Source organism: Antedon bifida, chromosome 3 (assembly GCF_963402885.1).
Source record: "Antedon bifida chromosome 3, ecAntBifi1.1, whole genome shotgun sequence".
In the NCBI taxonomy this organism is placed as follows: domain Eukaryota; kingdom Metazoa; phylum Echinodermata; class Crinoidea; order Comatulida; family Antedonidae; genus Antedon; species Antedon bifida.
This window is the reverse complement of record NC_136228.1, coordinates 24,433,720-24,458,116: the sequence shown is the minus strand read 5'-3', so window position 1 is coordinate 24,458,116 and position 24,397 is coordinate 24,433,720. Positions and strand designations below refer to the sequence as shown.

The 24,397-nt window shown below is 35.7% G+C and overlaps 1 protein-coding gene across 1 annotated transcript in view; it reads left to right on the top strand.

Annotated features, from left to right (window-relative positions):
- Positions 1-23,370, top strand: part of LOC144838041 (queuine tRNA-ribosyltransferase catalytic subunit 1-like) — a 31,306-nt gene extending 7,936 nt beyond the window's left edge. The window contains exons 2-8 of the mRNA XM_078693397.1: positions 8,863-8,931; positions 9,167-9,384; positions 10,074-10,189; positions 15,056-15,194; positions 16,891-16,966; positions 22,062-22,256; positions 22,411-23,370. Coding sequence (XP_078549523.1) covers positions 8,863-8,931; positions 9,167-9,384; positions 10,074-10,189; positions 15,056-15,194; positions 16,891-16,966; positions 22,062-22,256; positions 22,411-22,560 — 963 coding nt within the window. The 3' untranslated portion in view covers positions 22,561-23,370. The remainder of the gene's footprint in view (positions 1-8,862; positions 8,932-9,166; positions 9,385-10,073; positions 10,190-15,055; positions 15,195-16,890; positions 16,967-22,061; positions 22,257-22,410) is intronic.
- Positions 23,371-24,397: the final 1,027 nt, after the last annotated feature.

Sequence of the window (24,397 nt, the reverse complement as noted above, 5' to 3'; positions counted from 1 at the left end):
CTTCTCGTAAAACTAGAGTCAAGTCCACTTTTTATGTTCCGTCTAGTAGAGTAAATGTCTCGAAAAGGGGGTTTCAGACACGCTTGCCTTCTATGTATAACTTTTTAAGTGAGTCTAATGTTAATGTTGATATTTTTTTCAATAGTTATTCTTCATTCAAGACTCATTGTATTCTTTTTTTGAATAATCATGCTCAATAGGCTAATTTTTTACTATTTACTTATTTATTCAAGATTGCTTCATATAGAGTATTTATTGTATCTGTTTTCTGTTTCATACTTTCAAGTGGCAACTTTCGTTGCTGTTGGTTTTGATGAAATAAAATAAAAATTTTAAAAAAATAAATAAAAATAATCCATCTTAAGCTTTTAGGCCTATTAATGATGGGCACAATTATAATTACTTCGCTCGCGTACCATCTAGGTCGTTTATGTAGTCAACTAAAATTAGCACCCTGGGAATTAGACCTACTTCCGAAGGAGAAACTTGTCTTAAAAATGAGTCCAAAATTTTTTATTTGAACTCATTTAAACAAACCCAATTTGTGTTTTGTATATAACATTAGAGTTGAGGGATGGGGAAGAGGATGGAAAGAACAATTTTTAAATATATTCTTTATCCCCTCAGTAACGAAATATTGTTTTAAATGTTTTATAGGCCTATCAATAATATACCACTAAATGCAGTAAAACATTTATGTAAAAGGCTCTGGCCTCCCTAACTTGTGTGGGATTGCGGTTGACACGTGCAATAATAATACCAGGTAACTCGTCTGAACAAACATTTATTGGCATAAAAACAGGCAAGCAAAACAGCCTCAGTTTATGGCAGTTTAATTAATTAATTACAAATTCTTAGCATTTATTATTTGCTTTATAGGCAAGGAGAACACACCTCTCCCTGCCAGTCACCCAGGCCAAAGAGAGAGATGTCTCCTTGGATACAGCTCTCTAGGCTTGGGTGTCCAGCAGGGTTCCCATCCCCCATGGACTATTCCATTATCACAAAATCAAACAAAATCACTGAACCATAACATGTTCCCCGTGATGACTATACTTGGCCCCCAAGTATTGTAATCTGACACACTGTCGCAAGATAAAGTATACTAATTATTAGATACCCGATTGTTGGTTGAAATAGCATTGGGATGCCACCCCCCGTTAAGACATTCTGCAATGGACTCCTAACCATCATGTCATGCCAACTGTTAAAGTGAAGATACTAAATACGGAGCCAGTACGGTCCCTCCCAATAGCAGAAGTATGAGGAATTTCCAATGCGAGTCCACCCATCATGGCCCTTGTTACCATGACACTCACCCGATCAGTAAAGTTCTGATCGCACCTCATGACCACTGCTAAAGGTTCACCCATAAGACTGCTTTCCAACGCAACTAACAGCTCAAGGAGCATGACCAATCCAATAGGTGCCACCATACGGCTTCATACCCCAAAAACTATAACTACAACAACTCATAGGTTACCCTATAACCATTACTCTGTGACAGATCGATTCATTATATAATACAAGCTTCAGAGATTGTGGTACTTTAAACCATTATTATCAGCTTTTCAATCATCTATAAATACATCTCATGTTACATGATACAAGAACCTGTGTGTACCTAATTATTTTCAAAATACCATATTATGACACCATAACATGCTGTACTCTTAAACTTAATACCTATTAACAATTAGGTAAACAATAGTAACATAATTATAACAATAACTCCTATGCGGTAATATTGATGAACACCAAACACTTTATCATCATAGATTATTTAGCTTAAAATGGTTTAACAATTACAGCAAAGTAGCACAAACCAATAGAAGGTGTGCATACATAAAATTCAAGTTCATAAAATAATTAAGTCAACACTTAATGGCGAGAAACTGTAGACTTTGGCCATTTCTCAGGGTTACTATGAAAACCTCTAGTTGATCTTGATGATCGTCTGAGTTGAGGTTCTACTGGTTGGTGTCTTGCATCCTGCTGTGGTAAGTCATGATGTGTAAATACCCAGGTTGGCATATCATCTTCTTCATCTGAGTCACTTCCTACAATGTCTTCAGTTGTTGCTTCCCTTGGATCAACAATTAAGAGTTTTCTATTTACAGTACGTGTCGGGCCACCCAGAAGAGGCCGAATCTTGTAAACGTCTCCAGCGTCGTTAACCCAAACTATGATGTAGGCATCATGATGAAACTTGTCTTCTAACTTGTGTCTGCCTTCAAAAGCACACCTTTTCAACAGTACACGATCTCCAACGCTCAGTTGTGGACTCATCTTATGTATATTCTGCTTCAGTGTAGAGTTTTCTAGTTTCCGTTCAATGCTATCTTTTGCCACTTGATGGGCTTGTTGTATAGCATCAGCTTGTTGTTCGATAAAGTCATCTTCCCAGTTTTCCCGTGAATTGTTGAGAAGTTGGTCTAATGGCGTAAACGGTTCACGTCCATATAGTAGGCGAAATGGTGAAACACCAGTAACACTGTGGGGTGTTGAATTATACAAGAACACTAAATGTCCAAGCAGCTCTGGCCATTTTCGTCGTTGTTTATGATCAATAGATCTTATCATTCCACAAAGGGTACGGTTAAATCTCTCTGTTTGGCCATTGCCCTGCGGGTGGTATGGCGTGGTCCTGGATTTGTGAATGTTGTAGAGTTTGCAAAGTTCCTTAATGACTAGGCCTTCGAAGTTTCTCCCCTGGTCGGAGTGAAGCCGCTGTGGTGCACCATAATAATTGAACCACTTCTCTTGAAGGACTTTCGCTACTACTATGGCTGACTGATTTCGGCAGGGTATAGCTTGTGCAACCTTAGTAAACGCATCTGTTAGAACCAAGACATCCTCGTAACCACCTTTGCCCTTATCAAGTTTGAGAAAATCAATAGCTAACAACTCAAATGGACGGAATGCGATTAGATGGCGTCTAGGCATGCGAATCATGGGACAAATTGTCTTGGATGTTGTGCAAGTGAAACATTTCTTAATATGTTGTCGGACATCATCTTGAAGTCCAGGCCAGAAACATCTTGTCTTTAAAATGCCAATAGTCCTATTAGCACCTTGATGACCCCATCCATCGTGTGCCATCTCTAGCATTTTGTTGCGAAGACTATGTGGAATGAGTAGTTGTCGACAGTCACCTGTGTTACATTTAACTTCTCGGTATAGTACTCCTTTCCACTCCTTTAAATGTGTTATCTGTTTTAACCATCCTCTTAGTCCAACAGAGTTATCAGTAATTGGTTGCCCAGGTTTCCAGTTGATTTGCCAATACTCCCAAACCTTTGCCAATATTGCATCGCTTCTCTGGAGGTTAGCTAATTGTTGGTGAGTGTAGGACGGAAACAAACTATGTGTTTCATCTTGAGGGTGAATTTCTTTAGTAGTTTGATTTGCATTTCGGATGTTGATGGGTACTAAACTACAGGCTGTCACTTCTTTTACCATTACTGTAACATCACATACTTCAGCATCTGGACATCTGCTTAGTGCGTCTGCACACTGATTGCTCTTCCCAGGTTTGTACTTAATGTCGATATTGAAAGGTGCGAGCTGAGCCACCCAACGATGCTCCGTTGCTCCTAACTTGGCTGTCCTTAAATGAACTAATGGGTTATGATCTGTAAAGACAGTGCATTTTGATCCTCTAATGTATGATCCAAACTTTTCTGTTACAGCCCATTTCAGAGCGAGAAGTTCTACTTTGAAGCTTGAGAGATCTGCATAATTCTTTTCAGCTCCACGAAGGCTGCGGCTGGCATATGATATGGGGTGAAGTTTTCCATCTTCGTCTGCTTGCATTAAGCATGCTCCTAGACCATTGAAAGAAGCGTCCACTTCTATAACAAACTCCTTACCGAATATGGGGTAGGCCAAGACAGGTGCTGTTGATAGTGCTTTCTTCAGTGTCTGGAATGCTGTTTCGGCTTGTCCACTCCATTCAAACGATAGCTTCTTCCCCGCATTTCTGGTTTTCTTTCCGGTCAATCCATGTAATGGAGCAGCAACTTTCGAGAAGCCAGATATGAATCGTCTATAGTAAGATGCAAGTCCCAAGAATGAACTCACTTGCGATGAATCTTTGGGAGTAGGCCACCGCATAACTTTCTCTACCTTACTTGGGTCTACCGATATTCCATTTTTGTTGACGATATGACCTAGATGAGTTACTTCAGTCTGGAACAACTTGCATTTTCCACCTTTTAACTTCAAACCACACTTCTGTAGTCTCCTGAATACTTCAGCTAACCGGTCCAAATGTTCTTCAAAAGTGTTTGAAAATACAAGGATGTCATCCAAATACAATATCAATTTTTCGAGGTTTAGATCACCAAATATATTTTCCATAATTCGCTGGAATGTTCCTGGACTATTACACAATCCTTGAGGCATGCGATTGAATTCGAATAACCCCCAAGGAACTCGAATAGCTGTTAATGGGACGGAGTCTGGGTGCATCGAAACTTGAAAATATCCATGAGAGAGATCCATAGGTGAGAAATATTTGGCTCCACCTAAAGCTTCAAGAGTCTCGTCAATCCGAGGTAACGGGAACGAATCCTTGATTGTGATTGCATTGAGTTGTCGATAATCCACACACAGTCGCAGTGCTCCTGAGCTTTTCCGTACAAGTACTACTGGGCTAGCATACGGACTAGAGGACTTCTGTATAATTCCTTTATCGAGCATGCCTTGTAGCAGCTGTTTGACTTCGGCCATTTGTGATGGTGGTATTCTACGATAGGGCATACGGATTTGCTTGTCAGTGGAGACTTTGATTTCATGTGGAATTAAATCACAATATCCAAGATCGAACTCGCCAGTTGAGAAAACCTCTTTATGATCTACAAGCAATCTTGCAACTTGGTCAATTTCATCAGGATCGATGTTATTGAGACTTACTCCAAATGGTAGTTCCAAGATTGTGCCATCTCTACACACATGTCTCTCACAGGTATTTATTTGCGTTAGTGGAATGGGTGAGCTGTTAATTACTTGACTCTCATCAGTATAAACTTCTCTAACATCTACTTGTAGAACATCATCTGTCTGGAATGTAACTACATGAGCTTGTTGAACTAGCTCTACTGCTGCTGCTACCATGGTTTTGGGTTTTAAGATTAGTTCTTCGTCAGTCGAATTCGAAACAAGCAGACTCACTTGTGAAACTCCGGATACACAACCTTCAATTACCTCCAGACCTTCTCTATCACTGGATGATTTAATTAACCATAGACTCTTAACATCATTATCAAGCCTACATGTGGCATCAAAACAGCATTCTAGTCTTTTTACTGATCGTGGGGGAACGACTTCTAACAAATCTTTGGTTAGTACACCACGTTTCCCACATGTTACTTTGGACTCTGCTGTTTCATTAGACATCTTCAGGCTATTAATCACCATGCTTAGGTTTTCATCTGGTGTATCAATGAATAATCGTAGGGCATTACATCCTAGTATCAAAGGAAAATCTTGCTTACGTCCACATTTAGGTGAATTGCCTTCTACCACCAGAAACCCAACGACGACCGTCTTATTTCCTATGGTAACAGGTATCTGTACATAACCTTCAACTGCTATTTTGGTTCCTGTAACTCCAACAATCTTAATAGCGGAATCTAGGTTTTCCATTGGACCAATACGAGGCTTCAGTATTGAATTGTATACATCAGTTGGGATTATTGAGGCTTCGGCTCCTGTATCAAGAATGCAGCCGATCCGTGCACCAGCAATATCCAACATCATTTTCGGGCTCGGCGCCAGTAGTCCCAACCTAGTCGATTCAGTTTGATCCTCACTTTTCACCCTACTCTCATGTGCAACAATAGGCAGTTTATCACTCCCTCCTACCACCTTGCCTCTGATGGCGGAGGGCAGAAGTTTTCCGGGTGCTGTACTCCTGCCGACTGCTGCATAGCTGGTTGTGTGGTTCGCTGTTGCTGCATGGTTTTCTGAGATGAATAGTTCATCTGCGGCTGGTAAGTTGCCTGTGGCTGACCAGTTAGTGGTGGTTGGTATGTTGGTCTAGGTTGATTGACTACCTGTGGCTGGTAAGTTGTCTGTGGATGACTAGTTATTGGTGGTTGGTAATTTGGTCCGGGTTGATTGACTGCCTGTGGCTGGTGCATCTGTTGAGGTGTAGGTCGAATTTGGTAGGCTCCTTGAAGTTGGGGAACTGGTGCTTGGTGGTAAGCTGGTTGAGATTTGAAGCTTGGCTGTGGTTGGTAGGATCTTTGTGAATAGGTGTCCTGTGACCGATTTGTGTTATGGCACTGGCGTTTATAATGACCTTTCTGCCCACACTCGTAGCACTTGGCATCTTTAATTGACCTGCTTTTAGGACTTGTACTCCATGGCCTATCCATTTTCTCGATCACCAACCTTAATTTGGCCATTTCATCTTTCAGGGTGTTGACCTCTTTGGATAACTCATGACTCCCGGTTGATTGGTTGTTTTGGTCACGATGAAAAGTATTCGCCACTTGGTCAGCATGCACCTCGTATACACCATGGGACCTTCTAGAGATTGGTTCCTGATCTTGGAAAAAATCAAGTGCACTTCTACGCATTTCCATAAACGTCCTGCCCCTGCAATCAATTTCTATTCGCCGCAACTCTCGCTGCACCCATTTTTCGCGGACACCTCTAACCAGTCTTTCTTTCAGAGTATTATCTTTTAGTCTTGCCATTGCAGTTCTTTCACCAGCATCTGTCGTTGCTGTTTCCATTTTTCCATACAGTCTCATTAGTGCTAAACTAAACTCTGCCAGGCTTTCTCCATCTTGTTGTACACGATTATGTAGAGTCTCACTCAACGAAGCATTTGTCTCAAGTGGACCAAAACGTTCTTTCAACACATTGATTATTCGCTCATGGTTGCTTCGCACATCAACCCCATAACACATCAGTTCTTCTTTAGCACTTCCACCTAAATGGTCCAACAAGGCTTGAGCTTTCTTGGCGTCTGCCAGTCCATACTGATTTGCGTAGGCTGAGAAATCTTCCAGCCACTCAGTCAACGAAGGTTCGTTGGTTGCCTTGGAACCTCTAAACTTGGTCAACTTGATTCCAGGATGAACATGATGGACGTTGATGCCTTGAAGTGCAGTTGCTATTGTTTGTAAAATCTCCTGTGTAGAAGGACCTTCTCCGTTTTCCATAGCCATCATAAATAGTATATAATATGATTATGTAAAAAGTATAGGTCTTCCATAAACTGAGGCTGCTTCCTTGAATAACGTACTTTTTACCTTTATCTTGTCTTGTGTTCAATCCCACTTCTGACACCACTGTAAAAGGCTCTGGCCTCCCTAACTTGTGTGGGATTGCGGTTGACACGTGCAATAATAATACCAGGTAACTCGTCTGAACAAACATTTATTGGCATAAAAACAGGCAAGCAAAACAGCCTCAGTTTATGGCAGTTTAATTAATTCATTACAAATTCTTAGCATTTATTATTTGCTTTATAGGCAAGGAGAACACACCTCTCCCTGCCAGTCACCCAGGCCAAAGAGAGAGATGTCTCCTTGGATACAGCTCTCTAGGCTTGGGTGTCCAGCAGGGTTCCCATCCCCCATGGACTATTCCATTATCACAAAATCAAACAAAATCACTGAACCATAACATTTACGTTTTAATACTTTTTTAAAACTGTTCCTGTTATAGTCGATTGAAATAGTAAAGTACATGTAACGATACACCACTACGACGTTTATATTTTTTATAATTATTAATTAATACAAACTTTGAGAAGCAACTGTCAGTAATACAGTTTTTATTTGTATATTATGTGTTTATATATCCAGCAGTAGAGCCTACCCACAGTCACAGTAATAAATGTTCTTTGTATATGTGTTTATATATCAACAGTAACCACATTCACAGTAAGGAAATTTCGATTCAAAGGACGACCAAAAATAGTTAATACGTATTTACAATATTGTCAAAGTATTGCAATATCTCAGTTTTAAGTTTATTCTCCAAGGGCCCATAAATTTACCTACTTGTGTTAAACCAAGGGCTCATAAATTTACCTACAAACTGGGAGTCTGAGAGCCTGGTCACACGTATGGCGTAAGCCCTGGCGTACGCCTTGCGTAGCCTACGCCTTGCGTGTGAACTAGGCAGTGGCGTTAATAACGCAACTCACTACGCCACGTCCGTGGCGTTATCAACGACAGCTTCATACCTCAACTTAACTAACGCCACGGAGCTAACTCCAGCGACGCTTGAATGATTTTGACCTTATTTCTAGAAATTTACCCATTTTTTCTTGTTTTTTTACTGTAAATGTTATTGCTGATATAAAAACAAGCTATTTAGCTACTCTCTGCTTTTCGATTAAAAGCTCATGAATGGTTTAGGGTGAAATAAAAGTAAATAATGGCCAAAAGCAGAGTATTTTTCGGGAATGAATTGATTTAGAAATCAAGCGCTGACTATATTTCAAGAAATGGTTTAAAAAAACAAGATTGTCATCAAGACAGTGTAAAATCTAAAAAGGAACCAAGGGTTTAACTTTTAAAACGTAAACGATACTTGAACTTCTTTGTTTAACGCCATGAACACCTGCCACGCCATTCTTATGCCGTACGTGTGAACGTACCCTGAGAGATTGGAATGTTCCATTCATCGCAAGTCAATACATTTGTATGTGTGTGGAGTCCCTTTAGATATTTAAGAACCATCCATGAGCACGAGAGTGTAAGCAAGCGTCTAGTAAGGATAATGATAGTCTTTGAGGCTATGTTTACGACTTGTATGGGGGAATCAATGATACAAAATCAAATGGCAAAGATACACTTACAAGTGTGTTTTAATTTGTAAAATTTGTTTCTTCAGGGTCCAAAACTACTGGATAAAGCAAATGGTCTTCATAATTTTATGAACTGGAAATGGGCACTTTTAACTGTGAGTTTATATCTATCTATTTATACTCTACTTTCTGTCTTAATCTTTTTGAGATCGATTTTTTACATTTAGATTGTTATGTTTTTCTCAAACTTTGTGTATTATATTGAATACTGAAAAGCAGCAAAATTAACACTTTTAACTAATTGTATTGCATACAGTAGTCACGATATAGCAGACACAGATTGCAGTTTCATAAATTTATTGTTTTTAACTTTATGATTTGACATTGCAGGACAGTGGTGGCTTTCAAATGGTGTCCTTATTAGATCTTGCTGTGATTACAGAGGAAGGAGTCCAGTTCCGATCACCTTACACAAATGAAGAATTGCTTCTTACACCAGAAAAATCAATGGAAATTCAGAATAGTATAGGAGCAGATATTATGATGCAGCTAGATGATGTAGTTCATGTTTTGACTACTGGCCCACGGGTAGAGGAAGCAATGCATAGGTTTGTCAAAAGTCAAATGTAGTGGGACACGTTTCAAGTTCCATTGGTTTTTAACTAGTCTCCTGAGCTCACGGGCGAACATGTCTTTTATATATAAATCAGGCACAGAAATATCTAAACCACCTGGTAATATATTAAATGAAGAATGAGAAAGAGTCTCAAAGAAAAGATTAAAAAACCAGAAGCTTTTGCTTGATATGCACTGGGGCTTTCATTGTTGTTCAAATTTGACTCTCAGTGTAGTAAGGCAGAACAGTACTAGTCCTTGATTTCAGTATATATAAGTTCACGAATAGTGCAGAAAAAAATATTTGTATAAGTTCTATATTCGTAAAATGAAACAAGTAATTTTATTCAGTTAAAGATGAAATTTGTTTTATCAAAAAAATACATTATTTGTATATTATTGGTCATATTCTCCCCATTCAACACAAAAACTTTCATATTCAGGGGCGGATGCAGGGGTGTTGTCCCAGTTGCCCGACAACACCCTTAATTTCATACTAAATGTTTTTTCTGCCACTAAATTAAAATTTAGATCCCATTTCATCATATAAATTAACCATTATTGTTATAGTCCAGGCCTGTGGCGCAAATAATCTGTTTCTACGGCCCTGGACACTTGGGCAACCCCCTTAGAATAGTCCTGTGACTGCCCCAGATATTTGTATAATATATCTTCTTTTCAGGTCTATACGATGGTTGGACCGATGTATCGCAGCTCACAAGAGACCATCGGAGCAAGCTTTGTTTGCAATAGTACAAGGTGGTCTGGATATTGAAATGAGAAAGCAATGTGCAAAAGGTATATTTTGTAATATTCTTAATAGTCAAAATATGAAAATATTTGGCCTAACCCCAACAAAATTGCAAGAAAATGTTTTTTGATGTATTATAATAAAATATAGTCTCAAAAAACATAAATCAAAAGTTTACTCAAATCGGAATACTGGAAAGTTTCAAAATGGCCGACAGGTTTTGAAAATCGGTAACCACTTGTCGTAGAGAGCTGTATTTGGTGTCAAATTGTTCAAAATATATATGTTTATTAGGCCAAATAAAAAAATATACTTGTTAAGCGTCACACCCTCATAAATTTTCAGGGGAGGGGGGACGGTTTTTTTTTTTTTTTACTTTTTATGGAGATATATTTTTGCTCGATGGACATTTTGGCCCACTTTTTTTTAGGACGAAACGTCAAACTTTTAAAATTCGAAACAGAACAAAATTGACTATGTATGAAATATTATTGCCGATGACAAAATTGAGTTTTGTATTGTTTTTATCCAGACGTAATTAAAACACTAGATTTGAACTCGTCACTTTGACGAGTTAGTTATCCGCACGTCATACGTTGGAATTTTGCACACGGAAAAAGATTATGGCATTATGACCTGAACTGAAGAATATCATATGCTGTTAGTGCTGAATTCTGTCAATTTTGTGTCATATAGTATATACAGTATAAACAGTATAATCTGTATACGTATACATACAGTGTAGAATAGGTGAAATTACTTTTTTATTCCTATTTTTAACATGGCGACGGTATCAAAATGAAACACTAAGATAGCAATTTCGGAAGTACATTATCTCAGCAACAACATGTTAGCGTGTAGAAGAAATTTGAATACGTAAAATATAGATGCGCGCTCTTTTAAATGTTATGAACTATGACGCAAAAGATGAAAGTTATTCAACTGGCCATATAATGACGTCACAACATCGGATTGGAAAAATGTTCACATGAATTCGTATCTACAATCCAATAGCTTCCAGAAAACGTTTTAATCATGATTATCACTTTTTATTCTGACGAGCTATAACAGATTGAAATTTACCTTAAAGATGAAAATAAGGGACCCACGTTATTTTCATTTTTAGACATGATGACGTAATAAAAATTAAAATATTTTTAACTTATGCGAAAGATAGTTGATTGACCTAGAAAATATCAAAATCGTGGTGAAAATGGAAAACGGATAAGTGGAGATGCGCTCTATTAAATGTGATGCGCTGTGACGAAAGATATAAAAATCCTATATTTTATATTTGGGTGGCCATACGATGACGTCACAATATCCGGTTAGCCATATTAATGCATGATCTGATATCTCCAACTCATCAACTTCCAGAATATGGAATAAAAATAACTTTCACCGTTTAGTTTAGAAACTACGACTGTTTAAAAAAAGGTATAATTTTGACAAATTTTTTAACTTTTTCATCATGCGTGCGTAACTTTGTGTGAAACATGCCATTTTTTTTCCACAGTCAGTTAGCGCAAGATATAAATTAAACTTTTGTTAAGTTTCAGTTTAAATTCTTATATGGTGTTCGATCTATGTTAAATACGCGAAATTCATAAAAACGCGCGTAAATCATGTTGCGCAACTCTGACATCATTCACAATAGGAGGTGCACAATTTCACGTAAATGCCTACATGTTGACAAAGTTATAAAATGTTATGTTAACATGTTTTTGTGATACGCGAGACACAAAATTGACACAAAGAAAGAATAATAAAAAAAAAAAAAAGATGATTTCATACAATTACAAGGAGTTATCCGCTCAATGCGGATAACTAATTAAATTTAATTGCCACCGAGCGAAATTGTAGGCCCTAGGCTAACTAATCCGTCCAAGCTGCTACCCCCGCCTCACTCATCGGCCATGGTCCGCTGTCTCTCGCTCGACTCATCTATCCAGGAAATTCCCTATCGCGAGAAGCATGATGTTGGTCTCAATAATACTAAATAGTGGGCTGATTTATAGTTTGAAAACAGCTTACGGCATTTCTTAAGTGAATTTTTATTCAACGTATTCATTCTTCTTTGATAATCCTTTGCCAATTGCTGTGTAAATCAGTATTTAAAGTTGTGATGCGAAAAGCGTGTGTAATTATTCCACAGGTAAACCAGGCATAGGAAAACCCATCTCCCAACAGAACCTCGTGGTGTGCCGATCTCGAAATTATCGTAAACAAAATTTGTAGAGTCCATTATGTATGGGGTGTTTCCTATTTACGAACCTATTAAAAACGCGCTTCGACCACTGTGTAGGCAAAATATTTATTTCATTAAATCCCTAAATTGATAATCGCGTATTCTGTAATCACGTGACTGATGATGTAATCCTCAGCGACGTACTAAATGCACGTAATTTAATGTGTTGGGGAAAAAGCTTGCTGTTTACCACATTACATGATTCACGGTGCTATTCGCGTTTCCTTGATGTAAATCGGCGGCGTGTAAATGAAACAATTGTTTTCACCAAATTGCCGTTGTCGACATAGAGCGATCGGCGGCTAGCGTGGCTAAGCTAAAAAGTACGTATTTTTCAAAAATTACACTAGCAAACATTTGCTAGTTTTTAAATTTTCAACTAGCAATTATGGAGAATCTACTAGCAAAATGCTAGTTTGCTAGCGTGAATTTCGAGCCCTGCTCTGGAGCTGGGCCGGGCCGCTGAACTTTCCGTCGTATATGGGTAAAAAAAAAATAAAAATAGAGGCGACTGGATAATCAGGAGCGGGCGGTAACGCTTAACAAGTATGTTTTATTATTTGGCCTTATGATACTTTTTTAACATTTTTTTGAAACTTGACCCGAAATTCCATTTTGTGACCTTTGACATAAATGGCATGACGTTTATATCTACTTAATTGCAAATCACAGAGTCTTGATATTAGTGTCAAAATGTACACACATACGTTTATATTTACCCTTTTTGAACATTTTGTTGAAACATGACCAGAATTTCCATTTTGTGACATTTGACCAACAAAAAAAAGTGTCAATATAAACATACAGTCGACCTTCTCATTTACGAACCCCTTGGTCTGAGAGGAGTTCGTAAATGAAAAAGTTTGTAAATGAGAAGGTTCGGAAAAAAGTGCCCTCTATTAAAATCAGTGGTAAAAACATGCCCAAACAAAGGCCCTATGTATAACTGACTGTGCATAATAGAGTAAGAAGAAACAAACAATATTAACAAGAAATATTTCTTACAAAAAACGCCGCTCGACATTTTAACATTAATCATTGTTCTTTTGATTAATTTATGATTAATTATTACAAAGATGTCCTTTAATTGCAAAGATACATACAAATCACAGATAGTTCTTTAATTATGAATCACATGCCCATTTGTTCACTAGTTAATTGTATACACAGCATTTGAAAGAAGACATGTGTACCTTTCCAACAATGTATTTATTTATTTTAAACTCTTGAATTCATAAATAGTAATTAAACTCTTAGCTCTTTCACTATGTAGGCCTATTTACACAACTAATGCTAACCCTATAGCTCTAGGCCTTGGCCTACTCTTCCTAATTAAAAAAAGTCAGGTGCGTCGAATCCACGTCTAGCGACGGTCGCGGGTATGTTGCATCTTTTTTTTTTTTTTTGAGAATTAAGGGGGATGGCTAGCCACCCTATTAACCCACAACCAGCCCCCACCCCCTAGATCTGCCACTGCTCAGACTAATTAAGGTGTTAAGTATTGGTGAATCAATGGCCAATTAAGGTCTGGTCTTATAGTCAGGTCGCTTGGGTCCTATTGTTGGCCATATTGTGCACTTCGTGACAAAAGCACCAAACTTGGCTAAAACCTTCTTTAGGACCTAACTAACAATTCTAGAAGGGGTACCATAAGAAAAATATAATTTCACAATATAATGACATCATCAAAGCCACATCCATTATATATTACATAACTTTGTGGGAAAATTAAAAAAATCAAATTTATATGGCAAGTTTGGTATTAAGCTTATGACATGTACAAAACCACGGAGCTATAAAATATAATTTGAACAATATAATTATGCCATTACTTAAGCCACACCCATTATAAATATACGGTATTACATAACTTTGTGAAAAATGAAACGGAAGTATGCGTAACTGAGCTAATGATTACATAATCGTTGTTGAACGTATGCTCACCTGGGTTGATTTGCATAAATACCTTGCGACGTATAATAGAAATCTCACTAGCCAGTGTGGCTAGTTGAGACGATGCCAGCGTATAGATTGGAGGTCTTAGTTATATTACGATTCTACTGTATTGAGAAGTTATACAATAAGTTATCTAGATTGTAGCATGATTACAAGCCTTCCGTGTCCTTTCTTACGTATTATCTCAACTCAAGTAAGTGGCCAGTGAGGCCGCAGTTACAATAAACATGTCAAGTTTGGTATCAAATTAAAACTTATGACATGTATAACGACACAAGCATGTGAAATATATTTTGAACAATGTAATGGCATCATTTAAGCCACAACAATATATACTCGGGTATTAAATAAGTTTGTCATTATATTGTGAAATTATATTTTTCTCACGTTAGTGATGTTGTACATGTCATAAGCTATAATTTGATACCAAACTTGACATATTTGTGTAATTTATAGTTTTTTTTATATTTTTACATAGCTACATAATATATTTAAAATGGGCGTGGTCAAAATGATGCCATTAAATTGTTCGAATTTTTGGGCACCCCTTCAAGAATTGTTAGTCCTAAAGAAGGTTTCTGCCAAGTTTGGTGCTTTTGTCACGAAGTGCACAAAAAAAGTGCTAAGCGACCTGACTACAAGGGAATAGTATCAATAGATAGCTGAAAACTATTATACAAATTATTTCCTAGTTTTGTTATTTTTTTAGAGATGATCAAGCGTGGAACACCAGGTTTTGCTATTGGTGGATTAAGTGGAGGAGAAAGTAAAGATGAGTTTTGGAGGATGGTTAATGTGTCAACAAATATCCTTCCTAAAAACAAACCAAGATACCTGATGGGAGTTGGGTAAATATACACTGTCCTATTAGAGAGATAGGTACAGACTACTATAGTACTTCTATGAATGGAGGACTAGTTGGTGACAAGAAGACTAGTTGATAATATCTAGTATCATTTTGATTTTGATCATTAGGGAAAACACCTCACACTCACAGATTAGTCATTATTTGATCTTTAATATTTATTATAAAGTTATCACTGACATTGAAAATCTTGTCTATATTGTGAATATTTTTGGGGAATGGTGTGTATAGATGATGTATTTTGTGTACTGGAATGTTTGGGTATATGGGTCACTTACTGTACAACCTTACTTTAGGATTATATTTTTGTTCTCCACAAACTGTTTTCTGAAATTAAAGTTGTATTTAATACCTAATAGGCTCTACTTTATAATTAAAAAAGCATAATTAGAAAGAACAATAATTAAAACTGTTACATCAAAAAAATTTTGTTTTAAAGTGATAGTAAATAATAAAAAGAAATATAAAGACTGATTATGATTTCTTTACCATCAAAATTATACCGCGACTTATTTGAATTTTGCGATTATTTTGAAAGTGAGGCTACCCCATGTGCGCTTTCATTCGGATACCTAATGATACAAACATGGCAATATAATTTTACATCAATAGTTAGGCAGTTAACTCTTTCACTGCGTATACCCGGTACTACCGAGTATAAACAGACGTCGTTGAAATACGTATACACGGTAATACCGGGTATGGGCAAAAAATGATTTAATCGTATTTGCCTATAATATATAGCACTCTCTATATTTTTTCGATGAACTTGAATATTTTTGCAAGTCATTAAAACATTTTTCCAGCAAAAAAAACGGCCCTCTATAGTTGTATTATCGTCTTGAAAATAATGCGCCCTCTATAGTTATATTATATATAGTATAGTATATATAATAGTATTTCTATCTTGGAAATTTACCAGCCCCAATAGGGCAACACGCAAAAAAAAAAATTGTGAAACAATAGTTAGTTTTTGTACTATAGTGAATTTTTGGAAACTGTCATTATTTTCACGATTTTGCCCCAAAACTTTGATTTGTGCATAATTTTTATAAAACAATAAAAATAATTAAATTTTTTTTTATATTTTTATTTGTTATACGTATCTTTATCAATATCCAGTTCGAAAAGCGTATTCCATAACAATTTCTTATAGAAAATATAGTTTTTATCATTGATTCGATAAAAACACGAAATCCAAAATACCTGTAATGACGTCAAATGACGTCATCAATATGCAAATTACTTTTTTTTTATACCTAACTGTAGACTAACCTTTTGCCCATCACACACCACAAAAATAATTACACAATTATCTCAATTAGTATTTTTTTGCAATTGATTAAAATATCATATGTTTTTCTTAAATATTATATTACGCACAGAGGTGGGAATAATGCTCCGCAGTGAAAGGGTTAATAAAACAAAGAATGTGGTATAAATTTTAAAGTTGATTCTTACATGAGTAAGCAAAAACTTGTTGAATTAACTTTAATTCAACTTTATCGTTGAGGTAACAATGTTATACATTATTATATTAATGTTGTTTTAACATTAAATTTATCAACGTTGAAACAACTTCATAAGTTGGTTGAATATTTTATGTTCTGTATAATTACATTACAATAATATAATTATATACAGTAATATGCAAATGTTAAATATTTTTTTCATATTAGATATGCAGTAGACTTAGTAGTATGCTGTGCCCTTGGAGTAGATATGTATGACTGTGTCTTTCCAACAAGAACAGCTGTGAGTATAAGTAAATAATAACATGAGAAACTTTCCTTATGCATTATTACAGTATACAGTAATATTATAAAATTATTATGAGGTTTTTATATTTTTATATATTCATAATCTATATTTAATAAGCTTTAAAATGAGGCGTTGTTTATTACAATTGGTTTATTATATGAAGTTCTTAATGTAAACATACGAGTCACTTTCTAGATCAGGAAATCTTCATTTTGAGAAAATCAACTATGAAGTAGCGACGCCGATTAGCTTGGCCAAGACTCTCTGTCAAAACTCGCTATTATCTCCTCAACAACGGCTAACTAGTCGAAAATATATCACTGTGTGGTACATAATATTATATTTTTTATTTTTAAAAAATATATGGATAAAAATAACGATTAAATTCCTAAATATTTACAAAATGTTGAAACGTTCATTCAAAAAACTACGGTGGAAGCCATGCTGTTTCATCGTAAACAAAAGCCTCAGCCAATCAGAGAGTGTAATTTATCTCTATAAAAAAAAAAATTGGAAATTTTAGCAACCTAACAGTAACACCTTAATAAAACCAATTTCCATTGGCTAGATTTAAAAAAATCCCTTAGGTTGTTAGAAATTGTGGTAGCTGATATATTTTCAAACAGATAGGTACCAAAGATGATGTGATTCAGGTAAGCGGTTTGTTTACAAAAGCGCCGTAAAGAAAGTCGATTTTTAGTGAACAAATATTCAATTTCCTAATACATTTTCAATGGAAACGACTTAAATAATTGCAAAATAAACATACTTGTGATAAGAGTTTGATATGTTAAAGATAAGTGTTTATAGTATCGTTTTTTATTGAAATTTTAAAATGGATAGGTTAGACCGTTTTTCACATTCTGAACTTCAAGGCTAAATATCTCAAAAGTTATACCGTAAAACCTCGAAAAGAAGCCCATTTTAGTGCTCTTTTGGGTGGGGTTCTTTTCGAGATGGGCTTCTTTTCGAGAGTACTTTTGCAAACTGTAGAGGAGGGCTTCTTTTCGAAATGAATGCTGTAAATTTTGTGAATTTCTACTACAATAATATGACTTTTGAGACATTTTTTCAACCATGAAATTATGTTTAATATACCAATTAAAAAACAATATAAAAAGCAGAAAAACAGTCCTATGATTCACCGTCAAATACAATAATTTTGTTATCATCGTCGTCCTCATCCACAATGGAATATTCAAGAGTGTCGTCTGTAGACCTACACTGATACCGTATAGTTGGGTCTCCCTTTTCATATATTTAGGTCTCCTTTTTCATATAGTTGGGTCTCCCTTTTCGTATATTTAGTCTCCCTTTTCGCATATTTGGGTCTCCCTTTTCGTATAGTTGGGTCTCCCTTTTCGTATATTTAGTCTCCCTTTTCGTATAGTTGGGTCTCCCTTTTCGTATATTTAGTCTCCCTTTTCGTATATTTAGTCTCCCTTTTCGTATAGTTGGGTCTCCCTTTTCGTATATTTAGTCTCCCTTTTTGTATAGTTGGGTCTCCCTTTTCGTATATTTAGTCTCCCTTTTCGTATAGTTGGGTCTCCCTTTTTGTATAGTTGGGTCTCCCTTTTCGTATATTTAGTCTCCCTTTTCGCATATTTGGGTCTCCCTTTTCGTATAGTTGGGTCTCCCTTTTCGTATATTTAGTCTCCCTTTTCGTATAGTTGGGTCTCCCTTTTCGTATATTTAGTCTCCCTTTTCGTATATTTAGTCTCCCTTTTCGTATATTTAGTCTCCCTTTTCGTATAGTTGGGTCTCCCTTTTCGTATATTTAGTCTCCCTTTTTGTATAGTTGGGTCTCCCTTTTCGTATATTTAGTCTCCCTTTTCGTATAGTTGGGTCTCCCTTTTCGTATATTTATTTAGTCTCCCTTTTCGTATATTTAGTCTCCCTTTTCGTATATTTAGTCTCCCTTTTCGTATATTTGGGTCTCCCTTTTCGTATAGTTGAGTCTCCCTTTTCGTATATTTAGTCTCCCTTTTCGTATAGTTGGGTTTCCCTTTTCGTATATTTAGTCTCTCTTTTCGTATATTTAGTCTCCCTTTTCGTATTGAGTCTCCCTTTTCGTATATTTAGTCTCCCTTTTCGTATATTTAGTCTCCCTTTTCGTATAGTTGGCTCTCCCTTTTCGTATAGTTGGGTCTCCCTTTTCGTATAGTTGGGTCTCCCTTTTCGTATATTTAGTATCCCTATTCGTATATTTGGGTCTCCCTTTTCGTATAGTTGGGTCTCCCTTTTCGTATATTTATTCTCCCTTTTCGTATAGTTGGGTCTCCCTTTTCGTATATTTAGTCTCCCTTTTCGTATAGTTGGGTCTCCCTTTTCGTATATTTAGTCTCCCTTTTCGTATATTTAGTCTCCCTTTTCGTATATTTAGTCTCCCTTTTCGTATATTTAGTCTCCCTTTTCGTATAGTTGGGTCTCCCTTTTCGTATATTTAGTCTCCCTTTTCGTATAGTTGGGTCTCCCTTTTCGTATATTTAGTCTCCCTTTTCGTATATTTAGTCTCCCTTTTCGTATATTTAGTCTCCCTTTTCGTATATAATTGGGTCTTCCTTTTTTGTATATTTAAGTCTTCCTTTTTTATAGTGTAGGGTCTCCCTTTTCGTATAGTGGGGTCTCCCTTTTTGTATTGGGTTTTTGGTCTCTGGTCTTGGGTCTCTAGTTTCCAGGTTTTGAAACAATTTCTTCTAATGCCTGTAAATGTTTATATATATAAATAAAATCTGTTTCATGAATTACTATACTGAAAGATGAGTGCGTATCAATTTGATCTCTATGCATACAATTTTAAACTAGTACTATAATGCCATACCATATCAAGTTAGGAGCTTTTTCTCATTCTCACAGATTTCCTTATCTTTATCGTTTCAAATTAATTTAGTATCACCGAGCGATTTATTATTTATTCCTGGCCTGTAAAAAGTATCCCTTTGGAGATAATAATAATAAAGTTACTGAAAGATGAGGGTGCGTCAATTTTATCTCTGTTGCACATCAGAAAATTGAGAACTAGCCTGGTAGGGTTTTACTTGGCGAACAGTACAATGTTTATGTACAATTTGTACGGTGGCCTATAAGTGTCACGGCAACTTTCAAAGAATATCACGGCAACTTTAAAAAAAAAGCCACGGCAATTTGAAAAAAGCCACGGCAAATTAAAAATAAAACATCACAGCAAATTAAAAATAAAACATGGCGGCAATTTAACAAAAATACCACAGCAACTTAAAAATGAAACACCACGGCAAATTAGTATTGAAACACCACGGCAAATTACTAATGAAACACCACGGCAAATTACAGAATGCCACGGCGGAAGTGAGTTACCACGGCGGAAGTGAAACCTTTGGAATCTTCGATTTTTTCTGAGGTAAGTAATTATTTGTGCATTGAAGTAAATATTATTATATTAATTTATTTAACTGCAGCATTTACGTGTTTATTGCACTAGGCCTAGCTATGCCTACTACTAGCCTAGGCCTACAGTAGTAGCTAGGTCTACTGTAAAAAAATCTTGTTATATAAAAAACAGATTAATGTAAATATATTAAAACATTGTAGAATGTTATAGGGTCTAGGCCTACCTTGTAATAAGGCCTATGGTCTAGCCCGCTAGAAAGTTCAAGAAGAGTGCAATAAACACGTAAACTGCTGCAGTTAAATAAATAAATATAATATTTACATCAATGCACAAATAATTACTTACCTCAGAAAAAATCGAAGATTCCAAAGGTTTCACTTCCGCCGTGGTAACTCACTTCCGCCGTGGCATTCTGTAATCAGAAAATTGAGAACTTGCCTGGTAGGGTTTTACTTAGCGAACAGTACAATGTTTATGTGCAATTTGTACGGTGGCCTATAAGTGTCACGGCAACTTTCAAAAAATATCACGGCAACTTTCAAAAAAAGCCACGGCAATTTGAAAAAAGCCACGGCAAATTAAAAATAAAACATCACAGCAAATTAAAAATAAAACATCGCGGCAATTTAACAAAAATACCACGGCAACTTAAAAATGAAACACCACGGCAAATTAGTATTGAAACACCACGGCAAATTACTAATGAAACACCACGGCAAATTACAGAATGCCACGGCGGAAGTGAGTTACCACGGCGGAAGTGAAACCTTTGGAATCTTCGATTTTTTCTGAGGTAAGTAATTATTTGTGCATTGAAGTAAATATTATTATATTAATTTATTTAACTGCAGCATTTACGTGTTTATTGCACTAGGCCTAGCTATGCCTACTACTAGCCTAAGGCCTAGGCCTTAGGCCTACAGTAGTAGCTAGGTCTACTGTAAAAAAATCTTGTTATATAAAAAACAGATTACTGTAAATATATTAAAACATTGTAGAATGTTATAGGGCCTAGGCCTACCTTGTAATAAGGCCTATGGTCTAGCCCGCTAGAAAGTTCAAGAAGAGTGCAATAAACACGTAAACTGCTGCAGTTAAATAAATAAATATAATATTTACATCAATGCACAAATAGTTACTTACCTCAGAAAAAATCGAAGATTCCAAAGGTTTCACTTCCGCCGTGGTAACTCACTTCCGCCGTGGCATTCTGTAATTTGCCGTGGTGTTCCATTATTAATTTGCCGTGGTGTTTCAATACTAATTTGCTGTGGTGTTTCATTTTTAAGTTGCCGTGGTATTTTTGTTAAATTGCCGCGATGTTTTATTTTTAATTTGCTGTGATGTTTTATTTTTAATTTGCTGTGGCTTTTTTCAAATTGCCGTGGCTTTTTTCAAATTGCCGTGGCTTTTTTTGAAAAAATTGCAGTGATATTTTTTGAAAGTTGCCGTGACACTTATAGGCCACCGTAAATTTGCAACATTTTAAGCTTCTAAAAGTGATGACAATGGTGTTAAATAACCTTACGAACCACCGTATGATCAATGCATCCTACGAACAATAATTCGTAGGCAACTTTCAGAACAATGACCTACGATCTACCTACATATAGGGTATGAAAGGTTCAGTGTATCACTGGCCAGTTCAGAATTTTATTCTGTGCCTGTTGATTTATATACAACATCCACAAAATTTCTATATTTTATTTTTATTGGCAGAGGTTTGGATCTGCCTTAATTGATACTGGAAGTTTAAATCTTCGCAGCAAGACATTTTCAAATGATTTGAGACCAATCGATGAAACATGTTCATGTTCAACATGTAAACGTCACACAAGAGCCTACCTTTACTCTATAAATAACAAAGAAACTGTAGCATGTCATCTTATTACTGTTCATAATATTGCATATCAGGTCAGTTTTTATAGTACTTTACATTATTTTATTTTTCTACAGAAGTGATAACTTTATTAAAACAGCTATTATACTATTCAAAGTCTTTTTTATTATTCTTCATTTTTCATGTTTTGGGGACATCTTTTATTGAAATTATTAATTTTATTTTTAGATGCGTTTGATGAAATCAATACAGAGAAATATTTTAGAAGACACCTTTCCAGAATTTATTCAACAATTTATGAGTAAGATGTTCCCGTCAAGTAACTACCCTTCTTGGGTTGTAGATTCCCTTTCATCTGTTAATGTTGAACTGTTATGACAATAATACACCTACTGTTGTCAAACAACGAACCTTACAGACCCAGAAAAAGAAGCTCTAGTTATTTTGCTCACCGTTGGAGAAGGCGGCCTTCGTAGGTATAACACATGGACATTGAACTATGAACAGAAAACTATACCAGTAATAATATTTGAAATTTATTAAGCAGATAGTACTGTCTGAACATTTTTAAATATCTTGTCTGAAAATGAGAAAATAAGAGTCACTTGACAAATTTGTTATAGATGCAAATTACTACTAATCGAACATTCCTGAGTTATGATCCTCAGGGATCTATTTTGGGACCTCCTTTTCATTATTTTTAATCAATGATCTTCCGGATGTCATTGCTAAACTGTGCTGCTTTGATTTTTTGTGTGCATATGACTTATAGATATCACTTGATTAATTATAATGTTCAAATAGATTTATATATAACAAGAAATATTTCTTACAAAATACACCGCTCGCTTGTTTTAAAGATACATTGTCTCCCTCTCTCTTCAAATTTGCTTCTGAATGTGTCATTTTAATGTCACATAATAGTTATTCACTTTAGCCAAAAAGTGGATTGGGAAAAAATATTATTTATCTGAAAAATGTAATTTAAATCAAAAAATACTGGCAGACAATGGTTTTGATAGATAGATATGATAGATAGATATGTGGTCAAGGATCACTCCATTAAATTGTGGGGGCAATCCGAACCACTTTCTAGTCGCGTGCAACTCTATAGCTCACTATGTCGGTCGGTTGGTCGGTAAACACTAACTTGAGTACGCGACTGCAGCCATGTATATGGCCTTGTTAGTATTATTTTCAGACCTGCTAGTGTTAAAAGATAGAGAATTTTCAAAAGCTGGCGAGCAGTCTTAAAGTAACAAGTAAACTGAAATTGCATATTCTCGAGAACTACTTGTCCAAAAAAACTTCATTTTTGTACAAGAGGCAAGAGTTATAATTTGTGATTTGTAATGTTAAAACATAATTTGATTTAATGTACAGGTTTTTTTTATACGAGTAGTTTTAACCCTATTTCTTTTTAAATTCACCCGTGGCGTTGGCGTACTGAAACTATTGTTAGTTGAAAGGCTGGTTACATAACCATTATACCAAATTCACATACACATGGTTGTAGTAAAATTAGCCTAATCACACACAGAATTAAGACACAAATACTTTTTCGGTAAAATCTTATTTAGGAGAGTGTTACAGTAGGCGGAGGTTGGCACAAAACATAATGAACTGATTTCATTAGATTTTATATTATTGTATTTAAAATGTTTTTCTGCGAAATGCAATTTGAAATTGTGAGGATTTTCTTGCCCAAATAATGTTCTATAACAACAGGAAAATAATGTATATGCTATAATCCTTAGGCGAATGTATGTTATGCGTGATTTAAAATAGCGCAAAGATTTTCATTGCGCAATTGAAATCTGCACAACATTGTTTAATTCGAAATTGCGCAAGGAAATCTTTGCGCAATTTTAATAACATTTTATTCTTTTACCTGCATTTATTGTAAATGCATACGGATTTATATGAACTTTGGTTTTATCAAATAATGAAAATAACATGCGATGTTCCAAATTTTCTGCGCAATTTGAATATTGATTCAATTTGCGCAGAAAATTCTCATCATTTTTAAATTACATAGGCCTAGGCCTACATTGTACAAATCGCGCATAACAGAAATAAATTTAATTAATTAAAATAATATAAAATCTAATGAACTCATTTCATTATGTTTTGTGAATTTCTTTTAAAATAAGAGGACAACTATAAGAGACTTCAACAATTTCAACGGTATGGAAATTACCATCTCCAACAAGCA